Source organism: Rissa tridactyla, chromosome 1 (genome assembly GCF_028500815.1).
Source record: "Rissa tridactyla isolate bRisTri1 chromosome 1, bRisTri1.patW.cur.20221130, whole genome shotgun sequence".
Lineage (NCBI taxonomy): Eukaryota > Metazoa > Chordata > Aves > Charadriiformes > Laridae > Rissa > Rissa tridactyla.
The window spans coordinates 218,820,222-218,841,694 of record NC_071466.1 but is presented as its reverse complement, the minus strand read 5'-3'; the positions used below and the strand labels follow the sequence as shown (position 1 = coordinate 218,841,694).

The 21,473-nt window shown below is 67.5% G+C and overlaps 5 protein-coding genes across 5 annotated transcripts in view; all 5 read left to right on the top strand.

Moving 5' to 3' along the window:
* Positions 1–21,473, top strand: part of LMF2 (lipase maturation factor 2) — a 106,887-nt gene that overhangs the window by 63,605 nt on the left and 21,809 nt on the right. The gene's annotated exons all lie outside the window — the stretch shown is intronic.
* LOC128909101 (struthiocalcin-2-like) lies at positions 148–2,758 on the top strand. Its single transcript, XM_054200324.1, has 5 exons — positions 148–226; positions 296–390; positions 1,655–1,825; positions 1,934–2,039; positions 2,691–2,758. Exons 1-5 carry the CDS (start codon positions 148–150, stop codon positions 2,756–2,758), a joined length of 519 nt encoding a protein of 172 aa, XP_054056299.1.
* ODF3B (outer dense fiber of sperm tails 3B) lies at positions 4,278–6,688 on the top strand. Its single transcript, XM_054200317.1, is given in 7 exon segments — positions 4,278–4,386; positions 4,541–4,744; positions 4,879–4,980; positions 5,587–5,621; positions 5,623–5,709; positions 6,371–6,511; positions 6,608–6,688. Coding segments are annotated over 7 exon segments (759 nt in total).
* Positions 11,463–18,842, top strand: TYMP (thymidine phosphorylase). Its single transcript, XM_054200346.1, is given in 11 exon segments — positions 11,463–11,603; positions 11,605–11,683; positions 12,160–12,362; positions 12,440–12,538; positions 15,048–15,177; positions 15,264–15,382; positions 16,133–16,295; positions 17,012–17,175; positions 17,177–17,243; positions 17,866–18,006; positions 18,598–18,842. Coding segments are annotated over 11 exon segments (1,374 nt in total). The 5' UTR covers positions 11,463–11,555; the 3' UTR covers positions 18,759–18,842.
* On the top strand, positions 18,934–20,446 carry LOC128909080 (protein SCO2 homolog, mitochondrial). Its single transcript, XM_054200271.1, has 2 exons — positions 18,934–18,974; positions 19,373–20,446. The coding sequence occupies exon 2, from the start codon at positions 19,380–19,382 to the stop codon at positions 20,424–20,426; it is 1,047 nt and encodes a 348-aa protein (XP_054056246.1). The 5' UTR covers positions 18,934–18,974; positions 19,373–19,379; the 3' UTR covers positions 20,427–20,446.

Below are 21,473 nucleotides of genomic sequence, written 5' to 3'. Positions count from 1 at the left end.
CGCCCCGCACCCTGTACCCTGCACCCTGAGCCCCTGGAGCAGACCCCGGCAGCAAGAGGGCCGGGCAGGGGGCTCGGGCACCCATAAGGTGGGGGGGGCTCAGGACGACCCCCATCATACCACCGTCCCTCCCCAGGGAAGGGACAGATGGAACCGACAAGGACGCTGATGCTCGGCCTGCTGGGCTGCCTGCTGCTCGTCCCCCGGCTGCGCGGTGAGTGCTGGGGTTTGGGGGGGGACACACACCAGGGTGCCCCACACTGCCTGACCCCCCCCTGCCTTGTCATCCCCACAGGGCAGGAGGCGGCTGCCTGTGCCTGGGGCTGGGTGCCCTTCGAGGAGGGGTGCTATGGCTTCTTCCCCCGGGAGCTGAGCTGGAGAAGGGCGGAGGTGAGGGGATGGAGGGAGGTGGGTTTGGGGGTGGCCCCCCCCCGCCATGGGGCACCCCATCCTCCGCGCAGTGCCCCATGGCGCTCACAGGGAGCTGGGCTTTGCCGGGGCTGCGCATGGAGGGGGGGGCCGGTGCCACCCGGAATGGGGGATGCTCCACTCCCAGCAGTGTCCCGGCCCCGTGTGGGTCTGGCTGTCACCACAGTGGCACCACGGCCACCCTGCGCCAAGGCACAGCGTCTGGCTGTGCTGGGCAGCGCATGCTCCCGCCTGCCCACAGCACCGGTCCCGCCATCCTTGTCCGCAGTGGAGCTAAGGGTCAGGGACCAGGGGCTGGGGACAGGGACCAAGAGCCGGGGTTGGGGACCAAGGGTTGGGATGAGGGATTGGAGTTGGGGACCAGGGATCGGGGTCTGTGGCCAGGGATTAGGGCTGGGGACGAAGGGCTGGAGCAGAAGACCAAAGGTTGGGTTCACGACCAGGGACTAGAGTTGGGGACCAAGGGTTGGGGTCAGGGACCACGGATTGGGCTTGGGGACCAGGGGTTGGAGCCAAGGACCAGAGACTGGGGGCTGGGGACAGGAATTGGGGTTGGGGACCAAGCGTTGGGGACCAGGGGTTGGGGCTTGGGGACCAAGGATTGAGGTCTGGGGCCAGGGATTAGGGCTGGGGACCAAGGGCTGGAGCAGAAGACCAAAGGTTGGGTTCACGACCAGGGACTGGAGTTGGGGACCAAGGGTTGGGGTTGGGGACCAAGGGTTGGGGTCAGGGACCACGGATTGGGCTTGGGGACCAGGGGTTGGAGCCAAGGACCAGAGACTGGGGGCTGGGGACAGGAATTGGGGTTGGGGACCAAGCGTTGGGGACCAGGGATTGGAGTTGGGGACCAGGGGTTGGGGCTTGGGGACAAAGGATTGAGGTCTGGGGCCAGGGATTATGGCTGGGGACCAGGGTCTGGAGCAGAAGACCAAAGATTGGGTTCAGGGACCAGGGACTGGAATTGGACACCAAGGATTGGGGTTGGGGACCAAGGTTTGGGGTCGGGGACTAGGGATTGGGATTGGGGACCGGGGACTAGGATTGGGGACCAGCAGTTGGAGCCAAGGATCAAAGATTGAGGTCTGGGGTCAGGAATCGGGGCTGGGGACCAGAGGTTGGGGACCAAGTGTTGGGGTCTGAGGCTGGAGCTTGGGATTGGGGACCAAGGGTTGGGGTCGGGGACCAGGGGCTGGGGTCCGGCGTCACCGTCCCGTCCCCGACACAGGCCTTTTGCCAGCGCTTCGGCGCGGGCACCCACCTGGCCTCGGTGCACGGTGCAGAAGAGCACCAGGCCATCGCCGCCATGCTCGCCTCCTCCCGCCCCGGCCAGGGCAGCCAGGACGGGGACGGGGACGGGGACAGCGGCGTCTGGATCGGCCTCCACCGTCCCCTGAGGGTGAGTGTGGCCCTGGGGCAGAGCCGGGACCCCTGGGACCCCCGAGACCCACTCCTGGCAGCCCCCAGTGGCACCAGCCAGGGGTCACAGAGTCACCCTCCCCCCCAGAGCCACCGCTGGCAGTGGTCGGACGGCTCGGAGGTGGACTATGGCTCCTGGCACCAGCAGCCCGGCCCCAGGAGGAGAGTCTGCGCCGCGCTGCAGGACACCGCCGGTGAGCACGGGCCACCATGGCACCAGGGACCTGGCCACCAGCATCCCCGGCCACCAGCATCCCTGGCTATCATGTTCCCCTGGCCACCGGTGTCCCCAGCCACAAGCGTCCCTGGCCTTCAGGGTCCCCTGGCCACCAGCGTCCCCATCCACCAGCATCCCTGGCCACTGGCTTCCCTGGCCACTATTGTCCCCGTCCACCAGCATGCCTGGCCACCAGTGTCCCTGAGCCATCAGGGTCCCCGGCCACCCATGGTACAGGCTGAGCCCCCACAGCTCCTGCCAGCTCACGGCTGGGGCAGCCCTCGATGGTGGGGGGCACCCGGGTGTGTGCACACACGGACACGTGCACACACACACGTGCGGCGCACGTGCACAGGCACACACATGCTGTGCGGGCGCAAACACCCACGTTGGCCCAAAGCGGGGTCGTTTGCCGCGTGTGCAGGCGCCAGGACACGCACACAGAGCAGAGGTGGCGTCCGGTCATTTAATTTCTGCGGAGATGGGACACAGTACGTCTCACACACACACACCCCCCCCCACGTGCACACGTAGCCACCCCCCGCAGACACACGTACGCACACGCCGCCTGTGCCGGGCTGCGCTCCCAGGGGGTCCCCGGGGGGGTGACGGCCGCTTTCCCTTCCAGATTTCCTGACGTGGAACAGCGACGCCTGCGCCCACAGAAAACCCTTCGTCTGCAAGGCCAGCGCCTAGGGACGCGGGCAGCCCTGCCTGCTCCCTGCCTGCTCCCTGCCTGCTCCCTGCCTGCCACGGTGCAGCCGGCCACTGGCCACAGTAAATATCCCCGAGCCCAGCCTGATCTCCGCGTCCTTCATCCCGCATTCCTGGGGATCCGGACCCCACACCACCCCACTGCACTGTGGGGCTGGGGAGGGGGACCCAACCGGGGCCTGGCATGCACGGCGTGCCGGGGTCACCCGGCCACCAGCCACCACGGGGTGCAGGGACAGGGACCGGGACGGGGACAGGGATGGGGACGGGCAGCCCAGGGCAGGGAAAGCCTCTGGCAGAGGATCAGTGGGGCTGGTGGAGCAGCCACAGGACCCCCACGGCCTCTGGGAGACCCCCCTCACCCCAGTGGGGCTCCTGTGGTCCCAGAGGGATACCATGGCCCATGTGGGACCCCTGTGACCCCCCCGCCATGGCCTGTGACCCATGTGGGACCCCCACGGACCCCAGAGGATCCCCATGGTGCCAGGGGGATCCCATGTGGGCTCCCCCATGGCACTTGCAGAACCCCTGCGGCCCCCCTCGGACCCCTATGGCCCCCATGAGACCCCCATGGCCCCCAGCAACCCGCCCTCAATTCCAGAGACCCCATGGGACCCCCATGCCCTGGGAGCAGTCTCTCCTATGGATGACTCCTGCAGTGGGGCAGGCCCATGGCCACAGCTGCCTGTGTCCTGCCCCTGTCCCCCTGTCCCTGTCCCCGTCCCCGTCCCCGTCCCGGGCTGCCCAGCAGTTTGTTGTGCAGGTGCCATAGTAACTGGGGGAGGAGAGCCTGGCCAGAGCTCGGTACGGGCAGGGTAAGGGGGCTCAGCCCCCCAGGACCACCGCCCGGGGCTGGGGGTGTGTCCCGGGGGTCCCAGGGACTGTATCTATGGGGTACCGGGGGCTGTACCCATGGGGTATTGGGGGCTGCACCTATGGGGCATTGGGGGCTGCATCCATGGGGTGCTGGGGGCTGCATCCATGGGGTCAGGGGCTGTATCTATGGGGTGCCAGGGGTTGCACCCATGGGGTATTGGGGGCTGTATCATTGGGGTGATGGGGGCTGTATCCATGGTGTACTGGGGGCTCCATCCATGGGGTGCTGGGGGCTTTATTTATGGGGTATTGGGGGCTGCATCCATGAGGTGCCAGTGGCTTTATCCATGGGGTAATGGGGGCTGTATCCATGGGGTATCGGGGGCTCCATCCATGGGGTGCTGGGGGCTGCATCCATGGGGTGTGGGGTTCCCCCCTGGGTGTCGTGGTCCACAGCGGGGGCCGTTGGGGTTCGCCCCTCGCACGCTGTGCCCCCGCAAGGCGCAGGCGCGGGGTGCTGGGGATCCCCTGGAGCCCGTCCCCGCTGCGCTGGGCTGGGGGGGGCGCGGAACCCCGGAACCCCCATCCATTGTGACTCCACTGCCCGCTGCCGCCCCAGCCGCAGACGGGACCCCCGGTCCGGGACCCAGGGCTGGCTCCGGCTGAGGGTCTGGCAGCGCCTGCCATGGCGGCCGAGGCCTGGGTGGGCAGCTGGAGGCCCCACCGCCCCCGCGGGCCCATCGCCGCCCTCTACAGCAGCCCCGGGCCCAAGTACGGGCTCCCCACCAACGTGGGTGAGTCGGGACGGGGGGGCCGGGCGGGGCTGCGGGGCCGGGGTTGGGGTGCGGGGCCGGCGGGGTCCGGGAGGGCTGCGGGTCCGGGGCGGGGGGGCTGCGGTGCCGGGGGTCCCGCAGCCCACCCACGCTCTGTCCCCGTCCCCCCCCCCAGGTTACCGCCTGCACGACCCCTCCCGCAGCCGAGCCCCCGCCTACAGCTTCGGGGTGCGCGCCGGGGGGCGGCAGCAGGAGCGCTCCCCCGGGCCCGCCTACCTGCTGCCCCCCGGCACCACGGCCCGCGGCCCGGCCGGGACCCCCGCCTTCTCCCTGCACGGCCGCCCCCGCGACCCGCCGCCGCCCCGCACGCCCGGCCCAGGTGAGGAGGGGGGCACTCCCGGGGGACGGGACGGGGACCCCCCCCCCCGCCCCGCCGTGCCCTCCCCCCCGTCACTCCCCGGAACGGGCTGGGGACCCCCCCGGCCGTGCCCACCCCCCCGTTCCCCCCCCCAGGCCGGTACTCCCCGGAGCGGGCCGCCCCGCTGACCTTCCCCCGCGCCCCCGCCTGCTCCCTGCGCTCCCGCACCCGGCACGGCGCCGGCCAGCAGACACCGGGTAGGAGAGACGGGGGCCGCGACGGGCCCCCCATCGTCACCCCCCGCGATGGGCCCCCCCCAACACCCATTGGCTGAGCCCCCCCCACCACCACCCCTGGGCTGCCCCCCCATCGACACCCCCAGGCTGAGCCCCACATCACCCCCGGGATGGGCCCCCCCATCGTCACCCCCGGGATGGGCCCCCCCCATCATCCCTGGACTGAGCCCCCCCATCACCCATGGACTGAGCCCCCCCATCACCCCTGGGATGGGTTCCCCCCTCATCTCCGGACCGAGCCCCGCATTCACCCCTGGGCTGAAACCCCCCCATCACCTCTGGGCTGAGCCCCCCCATCACCCCCGGGCTGGGTTCCCCCTCCATCTCCAGGCTGGGTTCGCCCATCACCCCCAGGTTGAGCCCCCCATCGCCCCTGGGCTGAGCCCCGCCATCACCCCCGGGATGGGCCCCCCCCATCACCCCTGGGCTGAGCCCCCCTGTCATCCCCAGACTGCATTCCCCTCATCTCCAGACTGAGCCCCCCATCATCCCTGAGCTGGGCCCCCCCATCACCCCCGGGTGTAGCCCCCCGCCCCCGGCCGTGCCCGCTGAGCCGCGTCTCCCCAGGCCCCGCCGCCTACCAGCTGCCCCCCATGCTGGGACCCCCGCGTGGTGAACAAGAGCTCGGCCCCCAACTTCTCCATGCCGGGACGCAGCAACGTCGGCGCCTTCTACCAGGACCTCTGCAAGGTGGTGGGGCTGGGGGCTGGGGGTCCGGGGGTTGGGGGGCCAGGGTGCTGGGGGTCTGGGGTGCCAGGGGGAGTAGGGGAGCAGGGGGCTTGGGGGGCAGGGGGTTCTGGGATGCTGGGGGGCTGGAGGGACAGGGGTGCTGAGGCCTGGAGGGGGCGAGGGGCTGGGGAACTGGGGGTGGAGGGGACAGGGGTGCTGGGGTCTGAGGGTCCGGGGTGTAGGGGGACCAGGATGCTGGGGGGCAGGAGGTGAGAGCGGCCAAGGGAGCTGGGGGGGCTAGGGTCCTGGGGGGGGCAGGGAGTTGGGGGGCTTGGGGGTTCTGGGGGGATGGGGTAGCAAGGGGCCTAGGGGCCGGGAGATGGGGGGTTGGGGGTCCAGGGAGCTCAGTCTGGGGTGCTGGGGGGCAGGGGGGCTGGGTTCTGGGGGGACCGGGGGGCCGGGTGGTTGGGTATAGGGGGGCCAGGATGCTGGGGGGCAGAGGGTCGTGGTGGCCAGGGAGCTGGGGGTCTAGACTGCTGGGGGGCGGGGGGACAGGGACATGGCGGGGCAGTGGGTTGGGCTCCTTGGGCGTTTGGGAGTTCTTGGGGCTGGAGGGTCTGGGGGGTCCGGGGTAGCAAGGGGCCGGGGGCCGGGGTCCCGTCACAGCAGCCTGTGCCCGCAGACGCCGGGGCCCTGCGGGTACCGCGTGGTGGACGCCGACGTCTACAAGCGGCGCGCGCCGCAGTACAGCATGCTGGCGCGCAACCCCCTCCCCGGCGACAACACCCGCAAGCCCGGACCCGGCACCTACAGCCCCGAGCAGGTGGGGAGGCCCCGGGGGTCCCGGCGGGACGGGGAGGGGTCCGGGCGCTGGTAGTGCCGCCAGACCCCCCCTCACCGCCGCGTCTCTCCTCCCCAGCAGGGCCGGCAGCAGGGGGTGACGTTCGGGATCCGTCACTCAAACTACCTGGTTCCCCTCATCGTGGACGTGTTGGACTAAGGGGGGGGGTGGGGGGTGGGGGGCGGTGGAGACGACCCCAGCCAAAACACCGATCCTTTCAGCCAGAGCCGCTCTCCTGCTCCTCCCGTCCCGCCGCGGCGCCGCCGCACACCACGGACACCCCAGGGGTCGGGGAGCACCGGCCCCCACGACTGACCTGGCCCCAGCCCGAGTCCTTCTCTCCTGGAGGAGACCCTGGCGAGGCCGTGGAGGGGAAGCAGGGCTGAGCTCTGGCCCCACAGCCCCACGGCTCCACAGCCCCACGGCCCCACAGCCGGGGTGGTGTGTGCCAGGGATGGAGGATGCGCTGCCCACACGGGTACCAGCCCCCTCCGTGCTCCAGCCCTGCTGCCATCCCACCACACCTGGCCAACACTTCTTGGCTGGTCATGCCATCCCATCCCATCCCATCCCATCCCATCCCATCCCCATCCCACCTCATCCCCATCCCATCCCCATCCCCATTCCCATCCCGTTCCATCCTGCCCAGTCCTGTCCCTCCCCGCAGTGGTGGGTTGCTGCACTGGCCGAGGGGCTCCCACCCAACCCCACTCTGGGAGCATCCATGGGGACCCAGGGCCTGAGGGCAGAGCTGGGGCAAAGAGGGGATGGGGGACCTGGGCCTGTCTGTGCCCTTGGCCACAAAGTCCCCTGACCGCCCCCGCAGCCTGGGACCACCCTTCCCTCGGCCCTCCTTTGGGGGGAAAAGCCGGCCGTGAGCCGGCACCGTGCACTGGCAGCCCAGAACCCCCCCGCAGCCTGGGCTGCATCCCCAGCAGCGTGGGCAGGGGGGCGAGGGGGGGATTCTGCCCCTCTGCTCCGCTCGGGGAGACCCCCCTGCAGTGCTGCCTCCAGCGCTGGGGCCTCAGCACAGGAGAGACACGGAGCTGTTGGAGCGGGGCCAGAGGAGGCCCCGGAGATGCTGGGAGGGCTGGAGCCCCTCTGCTGTGGGGACAGGCTGAGAGAGCTGGGGGGGTTCAGCCTGGAGAAGAGAAGGCGCCGGGGAGACCTTCCAGCCCCTTCCAGTCCCTAAAGGGGCTCCAGGAAAGCTGGGGAGGGACTCTGGCTCAGGGAGGGGAGCCACGGGACGAGGGGGAAGGGTTTTACACTGGAAGAGGGGAGATTGGGATGAAATATTGGGAAGAAATCCTTTGCTGTGAGGGGGGTGAGCCCCTGGGCCAGGGTGCCCAGAGAAGCTGTGGCTGCCCCATCCCTGGAGGGGTTCAAGGGCAGGTTGGACGGGGCTTGGAGCAACCTGGGCTGGTGGGAGGTGTAACAAAACCACAGACTGGCAGGAGTTGGAAGGGCCCTCTGGAGACAATCTCCTCCCACCCCCCGCCAGAGCAGGGTCACCCAGAGCAGGTGGCACAGGAACGCGTCCAGGGGGTTTGGGATGTCTCCAGAGACGGAGACTCCCCCACCTCTCTGGGCAGCCTGTGCCAGGGCTCTGCCACCCTCACAGCAAAGAAGTTCCTCCTCGTGTTGTGGTGGAACTTCCCATGGTCACGTTTGTGCCCGTTACCCCTTGTCCTGTCCCCGGGCACCACTGAGAAGAGCCTGGCCCCGTCCTCCTGACCTCAGGGCCATCCAGAGCCGGTGTGTTTAATCTTACCGAGTGCTGGGCGTGGGGAGGACCGTTTGGCCTGGAAAGCTGGCCGTGGACCTCCGTCCCCCTCTCCCCCAGATGGCTAATGAGCAATGACAGTGAAGTTGGAAATGCTGCCCACTGGGAAGATGGAAGTACGGCATCTCCTTGGCCAGTACGATGCCCAGCCCAAGGTCAATATTGCCCAAACTGCACCCAACCGGGCGGTACTGCCATGGGGATCGGTGTATGCAGCTGGACCTTCACCTGTGCAAACCATAAGCCTCCCAATAGTCCTGACGTGGTGTCGGCACAACAAGCCCACGGCCCCACAGCCGACAGTGTAGCTACAGGTGTCCCAAGGCCTTGGGTGAGTGAAGCAGGGCATGAGAAGTCATCTTCTGCCTTCTGGTCCCTGACCAATATGACCAGAAACAAGACTCACGGAGAGTGGCCATTTACTACAAAACTAAAGGTAACATGTAAATGGAGGAACAACGCAGGTGCCCGGTCACGTCGTGTTGTGGGCCATGCCTTTTTCCTCGATTCATACGGGCCACGGATAAATTTGACAGTCCTCAACCCTCTTAGGGATGGGCAACTCAACTCATTTCCCCACACACGCACCCGTTCGTTTGTTTGAAAGTGGCACCAAAGCTCTCAAAGGCCGCTGCTGGATTCGTGGACATCGCGCACTTAACGCGTTACCGGCAAACGGGACTGGAGTGTGTGACGTTGGGGTAATTCGCCCCTTGTTTTTCTCACTCCCTGAAGATGGTGGTGGTCACTCGGGCGTTAAGCCGTACGATGATCTCACACGGAGTAAACGATCCATTAATACGGGTCTGACCACCGGGAGCAGCCAAAAGTGGGGGAAAGATGGGTGCCCCCCGCCCAGCGAATCATCAAACGTTACGGGCCAGCCACCTGGAACCCCAATGGGTGGGCTGGTGGTGCTCGAGGACCTATTTATAACCTAAACCGTGTCATTCCACTCCAAGCTGTTCTAGAAATTACTACTAATGGAGCTGCTCGTGCCCGGAGCCGCTGGCAGACCAGGCCACGCAAACGCGAACCGCAGGTTTGCCACACGCCGCAGCTCTCGGCTGCCCGCCAGAGGAGGAGGTGTTTGTGGTCAACTGAATGATTCGAATCGCTGTTTAAAAATTGATGATAATGGCCAAGCTGTTAAACAAATAACCTCTGGAATAAGAAAACTGGCCCATGTCCCCATACAAACCTGGAAAGGGTGGGAATTTGATCCCTTCTCCTGGCTTCCAGGTACCCCATGGATCAAGCGTATCCTGGTTTACGTATCGTGTGGCGTAGCAGCATTGTTGTTTTTACCGTGCCTTGTTCCATGCTTAATACAATTGACTCAACGTGTTGTAACGAATCCGCGGTTTGTAGCCACCTCATCACCAGGGGGTGTCAAATCAATCCGTGCAGCGCAGCACCCGAAGCACGCAGTTGTAAAAATTGTGTAACCAAATGCTCTTTTCCTGCTCTGCTGTCCTCTCCCTCTGTCACCACCCTGGACCCTGAAGACACAACAGCGACCTTTGAGCCACGGGGTGGTGTCGGAGACCGGAACCTAAAAAATCGTCGTCTCAAAGCTTGCCTCATTTTCTGCAAGCCCGATGGGAGGTTTGCAAGGTTTCCTGTCGCGGTTTGCTGCCTACGGGCCGACGGGAAGCCAGTGCAGGCTTTCGGGCAGCCCGACAGGATGTCGGGAAGTTCGCCTGCTGCCGCTGCGTGGTGTACGGGCCGACCAAGGGTACCCCGAATTCACTGGGGCATGCTGACTGGGCCAAATCCAGCGCTGCCCAAGCAACAGGGGCAGGAAAATCTCACCCAGCAACCGCGTCGAACAATGGTTGGCCAGGCCAAGACGACCTGCACGCTGATGGATCCAACCACGAGCCCAGAGGGACTATAAACCAGTGCCAGACCACAACTGGGACCCCCACCACCGTCACTTGAGAACTACGGATCAACGGGATGCTGTTGAGCTCCAGGGAGGGCCATGAAGATGATCTGAGGGCTGGAGCCCCTCTGCTGTGGGGACAGGCTGAGAGAGCTGGGGGGGTTCAGCCTGGAGAAGAGAAGGCGCCGGGAGACCTTCCAGCCCCTTCCAGTCCCTAAAGGGGCTCCAGGAAAGCTGGGGGGGCTGTTTGCAAGGGTGTGTAGTGACAGGATGATGGACAATGCCCCAGAGCAGGGCAGGTCAAACAGGCAGACACCAGGAAGAAGTTCTTTACACTGAGGGTGGTGAGACACTGGCCCAGGTTGCCCAGAGAGGGCGTGGGTGCCCCCATCCCTGGGGACATCCAAGGCCAGGCTGGGTGAGGCTCTGAGCAACCTGATCTCGTACGTTGAAGATGTCCCTGCTCGCTGCAGGGGGTGGGACGAGATGGCCTTTGGAGGTCCCTTCAACCCAACCCAGTCTATGAGTCTATTCTATAAGGACCATCGGGACGCCGGCGGGCCTGTGGTGGTGACTGTACTCTTGCTGCGCTCCGTAACACTGCTTCTCTCTTCCCTGCCTTCTCTCTGCTTCCTCCTTTACTCCACCACTCGTCGCAGTGACTAATGCTGGGGGATAACCATAAATCTGCAGCGAGCGGCGTCTGACTTCATTCCTGTCTTAAACCTCACGCTCGAATCAGTACAAACCCCTCCCGCACCCAACGTAGTCGGACCGGACGCTCAACATCTTTAACTGGCGACGAGGATGGGATGGATTCCTTGATGTGGGAATGTTGCTTTTACTCCTTGCTTTCGCTATTTCCTTTTGCGCGTGTTGGAGAGAAACGCCTGTGCGCGGGCCGGCGTGCCTCTCGGGGGTGGAGGGCGGCAGGAATTTGTTGTGAAGCAGTACCTTACGTGTGACCTCTCCGGGATGACTGCCCCCGCCTTCTTGCCGTCGGGTGCTCCTGGATGCCACGGGTGCCGTGTGTGCCATGGGTGCTGCGGGTGGGACACCAGGATCCGCGCCGGGTCGGAGGCAGGGGTGGCCGTGCAGAGCCCTGGGGCATCACCGGGGCTGTCCCTGGCGGGTCCCAGCCCTGCCACCCCCGCCCCTCCGGCCTCTCCCTGCCCGGCCCGACCCACGCTCGCTGCCCCGGGGACAGAGTCCAGCGCTGGGGACGACACCTTGGCACGGGCACGGGGCCAGGCTGGGCAAGAGCGGGCACCGGCCCTGCGGGATCAGGGTGTCGGCTCTGCCGGATCGGCGTGCCGGCTCTGCGGGATTGGGGTGCCAGCTGTGTGGGATCGGGGATGGCCGCCCAGACCTCCCTCCCGACCCTCATCAGGAAGAAGCGGGATGGGCGAGCGGCTGGAGGAGGAGGAGATCCAGAGCTTCGTGCGCGGCGTGACGGACGGCAGCGCGCAGCAGGGCCAGATCGGTGGGTGCAGGGCAGGGGGGCGGAGCCCCAGGGCACACGCAGAGGGGACAGCGGGGGGGTGTGGGGGGTGTCGTGGCAGCGGGGTGTGGCAGGAGACACAGCCAGGGGCACACTGGGGGCCATGGCATAGGGACGTGGTGGGCGGACACAGGGGAGGTATGGCCCAGGACAGACCCGGGGGGGGACATTGCCAGGGGTCACAGCACAGGGACACAGCAACAGGCTGGGGCAGTGGGACACATGGGGGGGACATGGCCACAGCAGGGTGGGGGTCCCCGGCCACGGGTGGGGGGGTCCCAGTGCGGGAGGTGGGTGGGACAGCAGGGACAGCCCTGGGACACGACAGGGGGTCGGTGGGCAGGCGACACAACTGGGGATCCCCGGGGTGGGACAGGGACGTCAGACCTGGGGGCTGGGGTGCCACGGGGACGGGGGGGCTGTCCCCGAGGACCCCCCACCCACCCCTGTGCCCCCAGGCGCCATGCTGATGGCCATCCGTCTGCGGGGCATGGACGCGGGGGAGACGCTGGCGCTGACGCGGGCCATGGCGGGCTCGGGGCGGGCACTGGCCTGGCCCCCCGCCTGGCGCGGGCGGCTGGTGGACAAGCACTCCACCGGTGGCGTCGGGGACAAGGTCAGCCTGGCCCTGGCCCCTGCCCTGGCTGCCTGCGGATGCAAGGTGAGGGGGGGGCCGGGGCGGGAGGGGGGTCTCCATGTCCCCCCGAGCCCCCCGCGCCCACTGCCCCTCGCCCGCAGGTGCCCATGATCAGCGGCCGGGGGCTGGGCCACACCGGGGGCACACTGGACAAGCTGGAGGCCATCCCCGGCTTCCGCGTCACCCAGAGCCCCGAGGAGGTGAGGGACAGGGATGTGGATGGGGACGGGGACACTGCCACCGCGTCACCCGGCGGGCACACTGGGCAGAGGGGACTGGGGGCTCCGATGGGATGGGGGATGTCGATGGGACGGCCGTGCTGATGGGACACCAATGGGATGCGGGATGCTGATGGGATGTGGGATGCTGATGGCATATGTGATGCCAATGGGATGAGGAATGCTGATGGAATGCAGGATGCTGATGGGACATGGGGTGCCGATGGGATGCCGATAGGACATAGAATCATAGAATCATTTAGGTTGGAAAAGACCCTTGGGATCATCGAGTCCAACCATCAACTCCACTCTACAAAGTTCTCCCTTACACCACATCCCTTAACACCACATCTAAACGAGTCCTAAACACATCCAGGGATGGTGACTCCACCACCTCCCTGGGCAGCCTATTCCAGTGTCTGACCACTCTTTCTGGGAAGAATTTTTTCCTAATGTCCAGCCTAAACCTCCCCTGCTGCAGCTTGAACCCATTCCCTCTCGTTCTATCGCTAATTACCTGGGAGAAGAGACCAGCACCAACCTCTCTACAATGGTCTTTCAAGTCATTGTAGAGAGCGATGAGGTCTCCCCTCAGCCTCCTCTTCCTCAAACTAAACAGTCCCAGCTCCTTCAATCGCTCCTCATCAGATTTATTCTCCAGGCCCTTCACCAGCTTCGTTGCCCTCCTCTGCACTCGCTCCAGCACCTCGATGTCTCTCTCATCTTGAGGTGCCCAGAACTGGACACGATACTCCAGGTGTGGCCTCCCCAGTGCTGAGTACAGGGGGACAATCACCTCCCTCCTTCTGCTGGTCACACTAGTTCTAATACAAGCCAGGATGGCATTGGCCCTCTTGGCCACCTGGGCACACTGCTGGCTCATGTTCAGCCGCTTGACAATTAGAACCCCCAGGTCCTTTTCTGCCAGGCAGCTCTCCAGCCACACTGCCCCAAGCCTGGAGCGATGCATGGGGTTGTTGTGGCCCAAGTGCAGGACCTGGCACTTGGCCTTGTTGAAGCTCATACCGTTAGCATTGGCCCATCGGTCCAATCTATCCAAGTCTCTCTGTAGAGCCTCCCTGTCCTCATGGAGATCAACGCTCCCGCTTAGCTTCGTGTCATCTGCAAACTTGCTGATGATACACTCTATGTCCTTATCAAGGTCATCAATAAAGATGTTAAACAGAAATGGTCCCAACACCAAGCCCTGAGGGACACCACTTGTGACCGGCCGCCAGCTGGATTTAACTCCATTGACCACCACTCTTGGGGAGCACCCATCCAGCCAGTGCTTGATCCAGCAGATCGTATGCTCATCCAGGCCATGAGCCACCAGTTTTTCCATGAGAATTCTATGGGGGACAGTGTCAAATGCTTTTCAAAAGTCTAGGTAGACAACGTCCACAGCCTTTCCCTCATCCAATAATCAGGTCATCTTGTCATAGAAGATCAGGTTTGTCAGGCAGGACCTGCCTTTCCTAAACCCATGCTGACTAGGCCTGATCCCCTGCTTGTCCATTGTATGCCTTGTAATGGCACTCAAGATGATCTGCTCCACGACCTTCCCTGCTGCCGAGGTCACACTGACAGGCCTATAGTTTCCCGCATCCTCCTTTCTGCCTTTCCTGTAGATGGGCGCTACGTTTGCTCCCCTCCAGTCCATTGGGACCTCCCCAGTTAGCCATGACTTCAGGTAGATGATGGAAAGTGGCTTGGCGAGCACGGCTGCCGACTCTTTCAGCACTCTTGGATGTGACCCATCCGGTGCCATAGACCTGTGCGCACCCAAGCGATGCAGCAGGTCACTGATCACTTCCTCTTCCATTGCGATGACCTCGTTGAGCTTCCCCTCCCTGTCTCCCAGCTCACGAGGCTGGTGCCCAGGGAACAGCTCGTTCCACTGCTAAAGACTGAGGCAAAGTAGGCGTTGAGCACCTCAGCCTTTTCCTCAGCCTTTGGGACTGTGTTTCCCTCTGCATCCCGTAAGGGAGGGAGATTTTCCCTAATCCTCCCTTTGTTGTTAATGAATTGACATGGGATGCCAATGGGACGCAGGATGCTGACGGGATGTGGGGAGCCAATGGGATGCTGAATGCTGATGGGAGGTGGGATGCCAATGGTACGTGGGATGCCGATGGGATATGGGATGCTGGTGAGATGCAGATGGGACACAGGATGCCAATGGGATGCGGGATGCCGATGGGATGCCAATGAGACACAGGATGTCGATGGGACGCGGAATGCTGAGGGGATGTGTGATACCTGTGCGATGATGATGAGATGTGGGATGCCGATGAAGTGCCAGTGGGATGTCAGTGGGATGCCAATGAGGCACAGGATGCCAACGGGATGTGGGATACGGATGGATGTTGATGGGGTGCGGGATGCCGATGGGATGCGGGATGCTGATGGGACATGGGATGTCGATGGGACGTGGGATGTCAATGGGACGTGGGATGCCGATGGCGACAGCGCACGCCTGGTCCGGCAGATGCAGAGCATCCTGGAGCGGGTGGGCTGCTGCATCGTGGGGCAGAGCGAGGAGCTGGCGCCGGCTGACCGGGTGCTGTACAGCCTGCGGGACGTCACCGCCACCGTCGACAGCCTGCCCCTCATCACGGGTAGGGGGGACGGGGACAGGGACCCCGGCTGGGAGCGGGGCGGGTGGGGGGCGAGGGCAGCACTCAGCGAGGCCGCCCGCGCCCAGCCTCCATCCTCAGCAAGAAGGCCACGGAGCAGCTCTCGGCGCTGGTGCTGGACGTCAAGTTCGGGAGCGCGGCCCTGTACCCCACGCTGGAGAGCGCGCGGGAGCTGGCACGCAGCCTGGTGAGCCCCAGCACCCCCGGGATCCCCCCGACCTGGCACTGCCGGCGCTGGGGCCACCCCCTGCCCGCGCTGCCCTAAGCCAAGCCCTGCCTGCCCTGAGCCCTGCCTGTGCTGCCTGCACTGAGCCCTGCCTGCACTTAATCCTGCCCTGCCCTGAGCCCTGCCTGCACTGAGCCCTGCCTGTGCTGCCTGCACTGAGCCCTGCCTGCCCTGAGCCCTGCCCTGAGCCCTGCCTGCGCTGAGCCCTGCCTGTGCTGCCTGCACTGAGCCCTGCCTGCCCTGAGCCCTGCCCTGAGCCCTGCCTGCACTGAGCCCTGCCTGTGCTGCCTGCACTGAGCCCTGCCTGCACTTAATCCTGCCCTGCCCTGAGCCCTGCCTGCACTGAACCCTGCCTGCGCTGCCTGCACTGAGCCCTGCACGCCCTGAGCCCTGCCCTGAGCCCTGCCTGTGCTGCCTGCACTGCCTGCACTGAGCCCTGCCTGCACTGAACCCTGCCCTGCCCTGAGCCCTGCCTGCGCTGCCTGCACTGAGCCCTGCACGCCCTGAGCCCTGCCCTGAGCCCTGCCTGTGCTGCCTGCACTGCCTGCACTGAGCCCTGCCTGCACTGAACCCTGCCCTGCCCTGAGCCCTGCCTGCACTGCCTGCACTGAGCCCTACCTGCCCTGAGCCCTGCCTGCGCTGAGCCCTGCCTGCGCTGAGCCCTGCCTGTGCTGCCTGCACTGCCTACACTGCCCTGAGCCCTGCCCGCAGGTGGAGGTGGGCGAGCAGCTGGGCATCCGCACAGCGGCCGTGCTGAGCCGCATGGACGAGCCGCTGGGCCGCTGCGTGGGCAACTCGCTGGAGGTGCTGGAGGCCCTGGAATGCCTGGACGGGGGGGGCCCCCCCGACCTGCGGGAGCTGGTCACCACCCTGGGTCAGCCAACCGGCACGGGGACACAGGGATGGGGACACGGGCACAGCGGGACAGGGACACAGGGATGGGGACAGGGACATGGGCATGGGGGCACAGACACAGCGGGACAGGGACACAGGGATGGGGACAGAGATGCAGGCATGGGGGGACAGGGACACAGGGATGGGGACGGGGACACGGGCATGGGGGCACAGACACAGGGGGGACAGGGACACAGGGATGGTGACACGGGCACAGGGACAAAGGGATGGGGACAGAGGGACAGGGATGGGGATGGGGACAGAGAGATGGGGACAGAGGGATGGGGACAGGGTGGGCACAGCCCAGGGTCCACACACGAGTCCCCTACCCCTGTCCCACCCCCACCAGCCTTGGGCTCCCCCGCCCCCCCATGGCCCTGGGGACCGTCCCTGTGTCCCCCCAGCTCTGCACCCCGCTGTGCCCTCCAGGTCTGTCCCTGTCCCCAACCCGCACACCCCGGGGTCCTGTCCCGTGTCCCTGTCCCTGTCCCCCTGACCCACCTCCCTGCCCTCATCCCCCCATCCCCCTGCACACCCCAACCCATGTCCCCTGCCTCTTCGTGCCCCCCCCCCAACCCCGAGCACCCCCAGCCCCCCGCCCAGGGTGCCCCGTGAGGGTCAGTGGGGGGGGGTCGGAGGGGATGTCAGTGGGGGGTCGGGGCGTGCCAGTGCCGGGTGCCAGCCCGTGTCCCACAGGGGGGCTGCTGCTGTGGCAGTGCGGGCTGGCGGGGGACGCAGAGCAGGGCCGCGCGCGGCTGGGGGTGGCGCTGGACGACGGCTCGGCCCTTGGCGCCTTTGAGGCCATGCTGGGGGCGCAGGGAGTGCCCCCCGCCACCGCCCATCGCCTCTGCACTGGGACCCCCCCCCCAGCGCCGCCAGGTCCTGGGGCAGGCCCAGGTCTGCGAGGAGCTGCCCGCGCCCGGGGAAGGTGAGCGGGGAGAGGGGGGACAACGGGAGACGAGGGGGGACCCTGGCAGGGAACAAGGGAGTGGGAGAATGGGGGGGACAGCCCCACCCTCCCCAGCCCCACACTCTGCCCTCACCCCCCCCAGCAGGCCGAGGGCCCCCCCACCTCTTCCCCAGGGCTGCCCTCCCTCCTGCCCCCCCCCCAACCCCATCACCCTCCAGGGTGTGCAGGGCTCCCCTCATTTATCCCCCTGTGCCCCCCGCCCCACATTCCCCCTGTTCTTTGGGCTCCCCATGCCCCCCACACCCCACGCCCTGCCCCAAACTCCCTGCCTGGGCTTCCACCCCACATCCCCTATGTCTGGGGCCCCCCAAAACCCACATGCCCCAGACCCCCCACCCCTCTGGGTCCCTGGGCCCCCATTCCCCCCACCCCAGGTCCCTGCCTGCACCCCCGCCCCACATCCCCCCCATGTCTGGGGCCCCCCAACACCCCCACACTCCCCCACACACCCTGCCCCCCCAGCCCCCTGCCTGGATCCCCTGCCCCATATCTGCGGCTCCCCACACATCCTAGACCCTGCACCCCTCTGGGTCCCTATTCCCCTGACCCACGGCCCCACATCCCCCACTCCCACGCCCAGGCTGGGTGCAGGCCGTGGAGGCGCTGCCGCTGGCCCGTGTCCTGCACGAGCTGGGGGCCGGTCGGGCACGGGCCGGGGACCCCCTGAACCCGCAGGTGGGCGCCGAGCTGCTGGTGGGCACCGGGGAGCACCTGCAGGAAGGTAACGGGGGGGCCGGGGGGGAGCCTGGGGGGACCTAGGGGATAACAGGGGGAGCGGAGGGACCAATGGGGACTGCAGGGGCTCAGGAGGGGACCAGGGGGTAACAAGGAGGGTGAGCGGGGCTGGGGGGGTGGTCAAGGAGGGCTGGGTGGCATTCGGGGGGCTGGAGGGTAATAGGGGGAGCAGGAGGTGAGAGGGACTGGGAGGTAGTGGGGGGATAATGGGGGGCCCGCGGGGAGGCTGGGGGGTGCCAGGGGGTAATGGGAGAGGCTGGGGTGGGACTCGGTGGGGGGCAGAGGGGGGGTAGGGGGGAGCCGAGAGTGGGCCAAGGAGTGCTGGGAGGGCTCGGGGGGGTTATGTGGGGGGCTCTGTGGGAGGCTCAGGATAACGGGGGGGTGGGAGGCTGGGGGGGCTGTGGTGGGCCGGGGAGGGCTCGGGGGTAATGGGGGGCCTTGGAGGGATAAGGGGGGGAGGCCGGAAGGAAGCTGGGGAGTAACAGTAGGGGCTGAGGGGGACCGGGGGGCCCACAGGGGGTGCTGGGGAGGAACGGGGGGGGCCGGTGTGGTCCATGCTCGCCCCCCGCCCCCCCAGGCCAGCCCTGGCTGCGGCTGCACCACGAGGGCGCGCTGGGCGCGGAGGGGCGGCGGGCCCTGCAGGCCGCGCTGCGCCTGGGCCCCGCGCCGCCGCCCCCCGCCCCCCCGCGCCTGGCCCAGGCCATCCTGCCCCCCGCCGCCACCGGGAGCCCCCCCTGAGCCGCCCGGAACGGGTCACCGCGGGTCAAGGTCAGGGCCGGGGTCGGGTCCGGGTCGGGCCGCGCTTGCGCGGAGACGCCGCCGCGCCGCCACGACCGACCGGAACCGGAAGTCCCGTTGCGAAAGGGGCGGAGGCCGGCGCGTGCGTCTGTCCCTCCCCTTCCGCCCCGCCCCTTCCGGTTCCGGCCGGCCGTGGCGGCGCGGCGGCAGCGGGCGGTGCGGGCAGGACGGGGCTTGGGGTCAGAGGGCGAAGGTCAGCGGGGGGGGGCAGGGGGCGGAACGGACGGGCTGAGGGGAGGGGGGTCTGCGGGGGGGGTGTGTGTGTCAAAGGACACCGGGGGGCGGGGCTGGGGGTCAGAGGGCAGCGGAAGGGGCGAGGGGTCAAGGGGAGCAGGGCGGGGAGTCAAAGGGCAGCAGGAGGCCTGTGGGGGGGTCAAAGGGCACTGGGGGGGGCAGGGCCGGGGCCAGAGGGCGGGAGGGTGGGGCCGGCTGAGGGGTCAAGGAGCAGCAGGGCAGGGGCGGGGCCAAGGGGCACACGGTGGGGCAAAGCCGGGGTCAAAGGGCAGGGGTCAGGCCGCAGGGGAGCCCATCCCCCATCCTGTCCCTCCCCCCAGCCCCACCATGTTCCCCGCCCGCTGCCTGACCCACGGACTGACCCACGGAGCAACCTATGGAGTGACCCACAGCCTGACCCACGCCCTGCCCCATGGCATGACCAACCGCCTGACCCATGCAGCGACCCACAGACTGACCCATGGAGTGACCCACAGCGCGACCCATCGCTTGCCCCACAGCCTGACCCATTACTTGCCCCACAGCATGACCCATGGCCAGCCCCTCTGCCTGCCCCAGGGCATGACCCACAGCCAGCCCCGCCGCCTGACCCACAGCCTGACCCATCGCCTGCCCCACGGCATGACCCATGGCCAGCCGCTCCCCCTGCCCCACAGCCTTCCTCCCCACATGCCCCCGCGGCAGAGGCTGCATGGCGGGGGCCGTCCGGGTCAGGGGCTGCCACTGTGGCAGCGCCTGGGGGTGGCGGCGCTGGTGGCGGGGGCGGCGGGGGGGCTGTGGCTGTGGCTGCGGGCGGAGAAGGGACGGCAGCGGCAGGCGCGGCGGCGGGCGGAGCTGCGGGCGCTGGCCCTGGGCCAGGGCGACTTCCAGCTGCGGGACCAGGAGGGGCGGCCACGGTGCAAAGCCGACTTCCGCGGGCAGTGGGTGCTGCTCTACTTCGGCTTCACCCACTGCCCCGACGTCTGCCCCGAGGAGCTGGGCAAGCTGAGCCACGCCGTGGAGCTGCTGGAGCGGGAGCCCGGCCTTCCTCCCCTCCAGCCCCTCTTCATCACCGTGGACCCTGAGCGGGATGATGCGGCGGCCATGGGGCGCTACCTGCGTGACTTCCATCCGCGGCTGCTGGGGCTGACGGGCACCCCCGAGGAGGTGCGGGCGGCCGGCAGCGCCTACCGCGTCTACGCCAGCGCGGGGCCGCGGGATGAGGACGGGGACTACATCGTGGACCACACCATCCTCATCTACCTGCTGGGCCCCGACGGGCTCTTCCTTGACTGCTACGGCCGCAGCAAGAGCGCCCAGGACATCGCCCGCAGCGTGCGCCGCCACATGGACACCTACGAGCCCCTGCCCGACGACGACAAACAAAGGAAATAAAGGCAACCACACCCCGAAAATGCCTCCTGTGCGCCGGAGGAGGGACCTCTGCCACCCCCCAGGGCTGGCCCGTGGCGGGGAGGTGGGCAGAGGGACCCTCCCCACCCCCTTGCAGCCCCCCAGCACCATCCCAGAGGGAGGGACCCCCACCACCCCTTGCGGACCCCCATGACCAACCCCTAGGGATGGAGGGAGGGAGGCTGCAGGTAGGCAGGTGGAGGGACCCCCACAGCCCCCCAGCAGCATCCCTGGGGGAGGGAGGTAGGCAGGGGGAGAGACCCCCACACCAGCACCCCCCAGGGCTGTCCCATGGCAGGGAGGGCTGGAAGAAGTTGGGGGAGGGACCCCGAGCACCCCCTGTGGCCCCACAGCACCGTCCCAGGGGGAGGGAGGCTGCAGGTGGGGGAGGGAGCCCCTGCAGCACCCCCAGGGCTGTCCCATGGTGGGGGGCCAGGGGTAGGTAGGCAGTGACACCCCCCACCCCCTCATGGCACCCCAGCACTGTCCTGCAGGGAGGGGGTTCCCAGGTAGGCAGGCGGAGGGACCCTTGCCAGCCCCCTGCCACCCCCCAGCACTGTCCCAGGGGGACGGGCGGCCAGGGTAGGCAGGCAGGGGGACCCCCACCACAGCCCCCCAGGACTGTCCTGCAGGGAGGGAGGCCCTGGGCAGGCAAGTCGAGAGACCCCCGCTGCCCTCCCAGGACTGTTCCACAGCGGGGAAGGGCCCTGGGCAGGTGAGCAGAGGGGGCCCTGCCACCCCCCAGCACCCGCTGCGGCCCCCCAGCACCATCCCAGGGGCAGGGAAGCCCCAGCTAGGCTGGTAGACGGACCCCTGCCACCCCCCTGCGGCCCCCCAGGACTATCCCATAAGGAGGGGGAGCTGCAGGTAGGCGGGTGGAGGGATCTTGGCAGCCTCCAGCACCATGCCCTCAAGGAAGGAAGGAGAGCCTGGGTAGGTGGGCAGAGGGACCGCCACCACCCCCTGCCACCCCCCAGCACTGTCCCACTGCCCCCCAGGACTGTCCCATAGGAATAGGGCCCTGGCTGA

Excerpts from the sequence above, each read along its gene's own strand:
- LOC128909101 (XM_054200324.1), top strand. The coding sequence starts at position 148 with ATGGAACCGACAAGGACGCTGATGCTCGGCCTGCTGGGCTGCCTGCTG. Across the intron at positions 391-1,654 it reads TGAGCTGGAGAAGGGCGGAG|GCCTTTTGCCAGCGCTTCGG; the intron begins GTGAGGGGATGG and ends TCCCCGACACAG. Across the intron at positions 2,040-2,690 it reads CGCGCTGCAGGACACCGCCG|ATTTCCTGACGTGGAACAGC; the intron begins GTGAGCACGGGC and ends TTTCCCTTCCAG.
- LOC128909080 (XM_054200271.1), top strand. The coding sequence starts at position 19,380 with ATGTTCCCCGCCCGCTGCCTGACCCACGGACTGACCCACGGAGCAACC.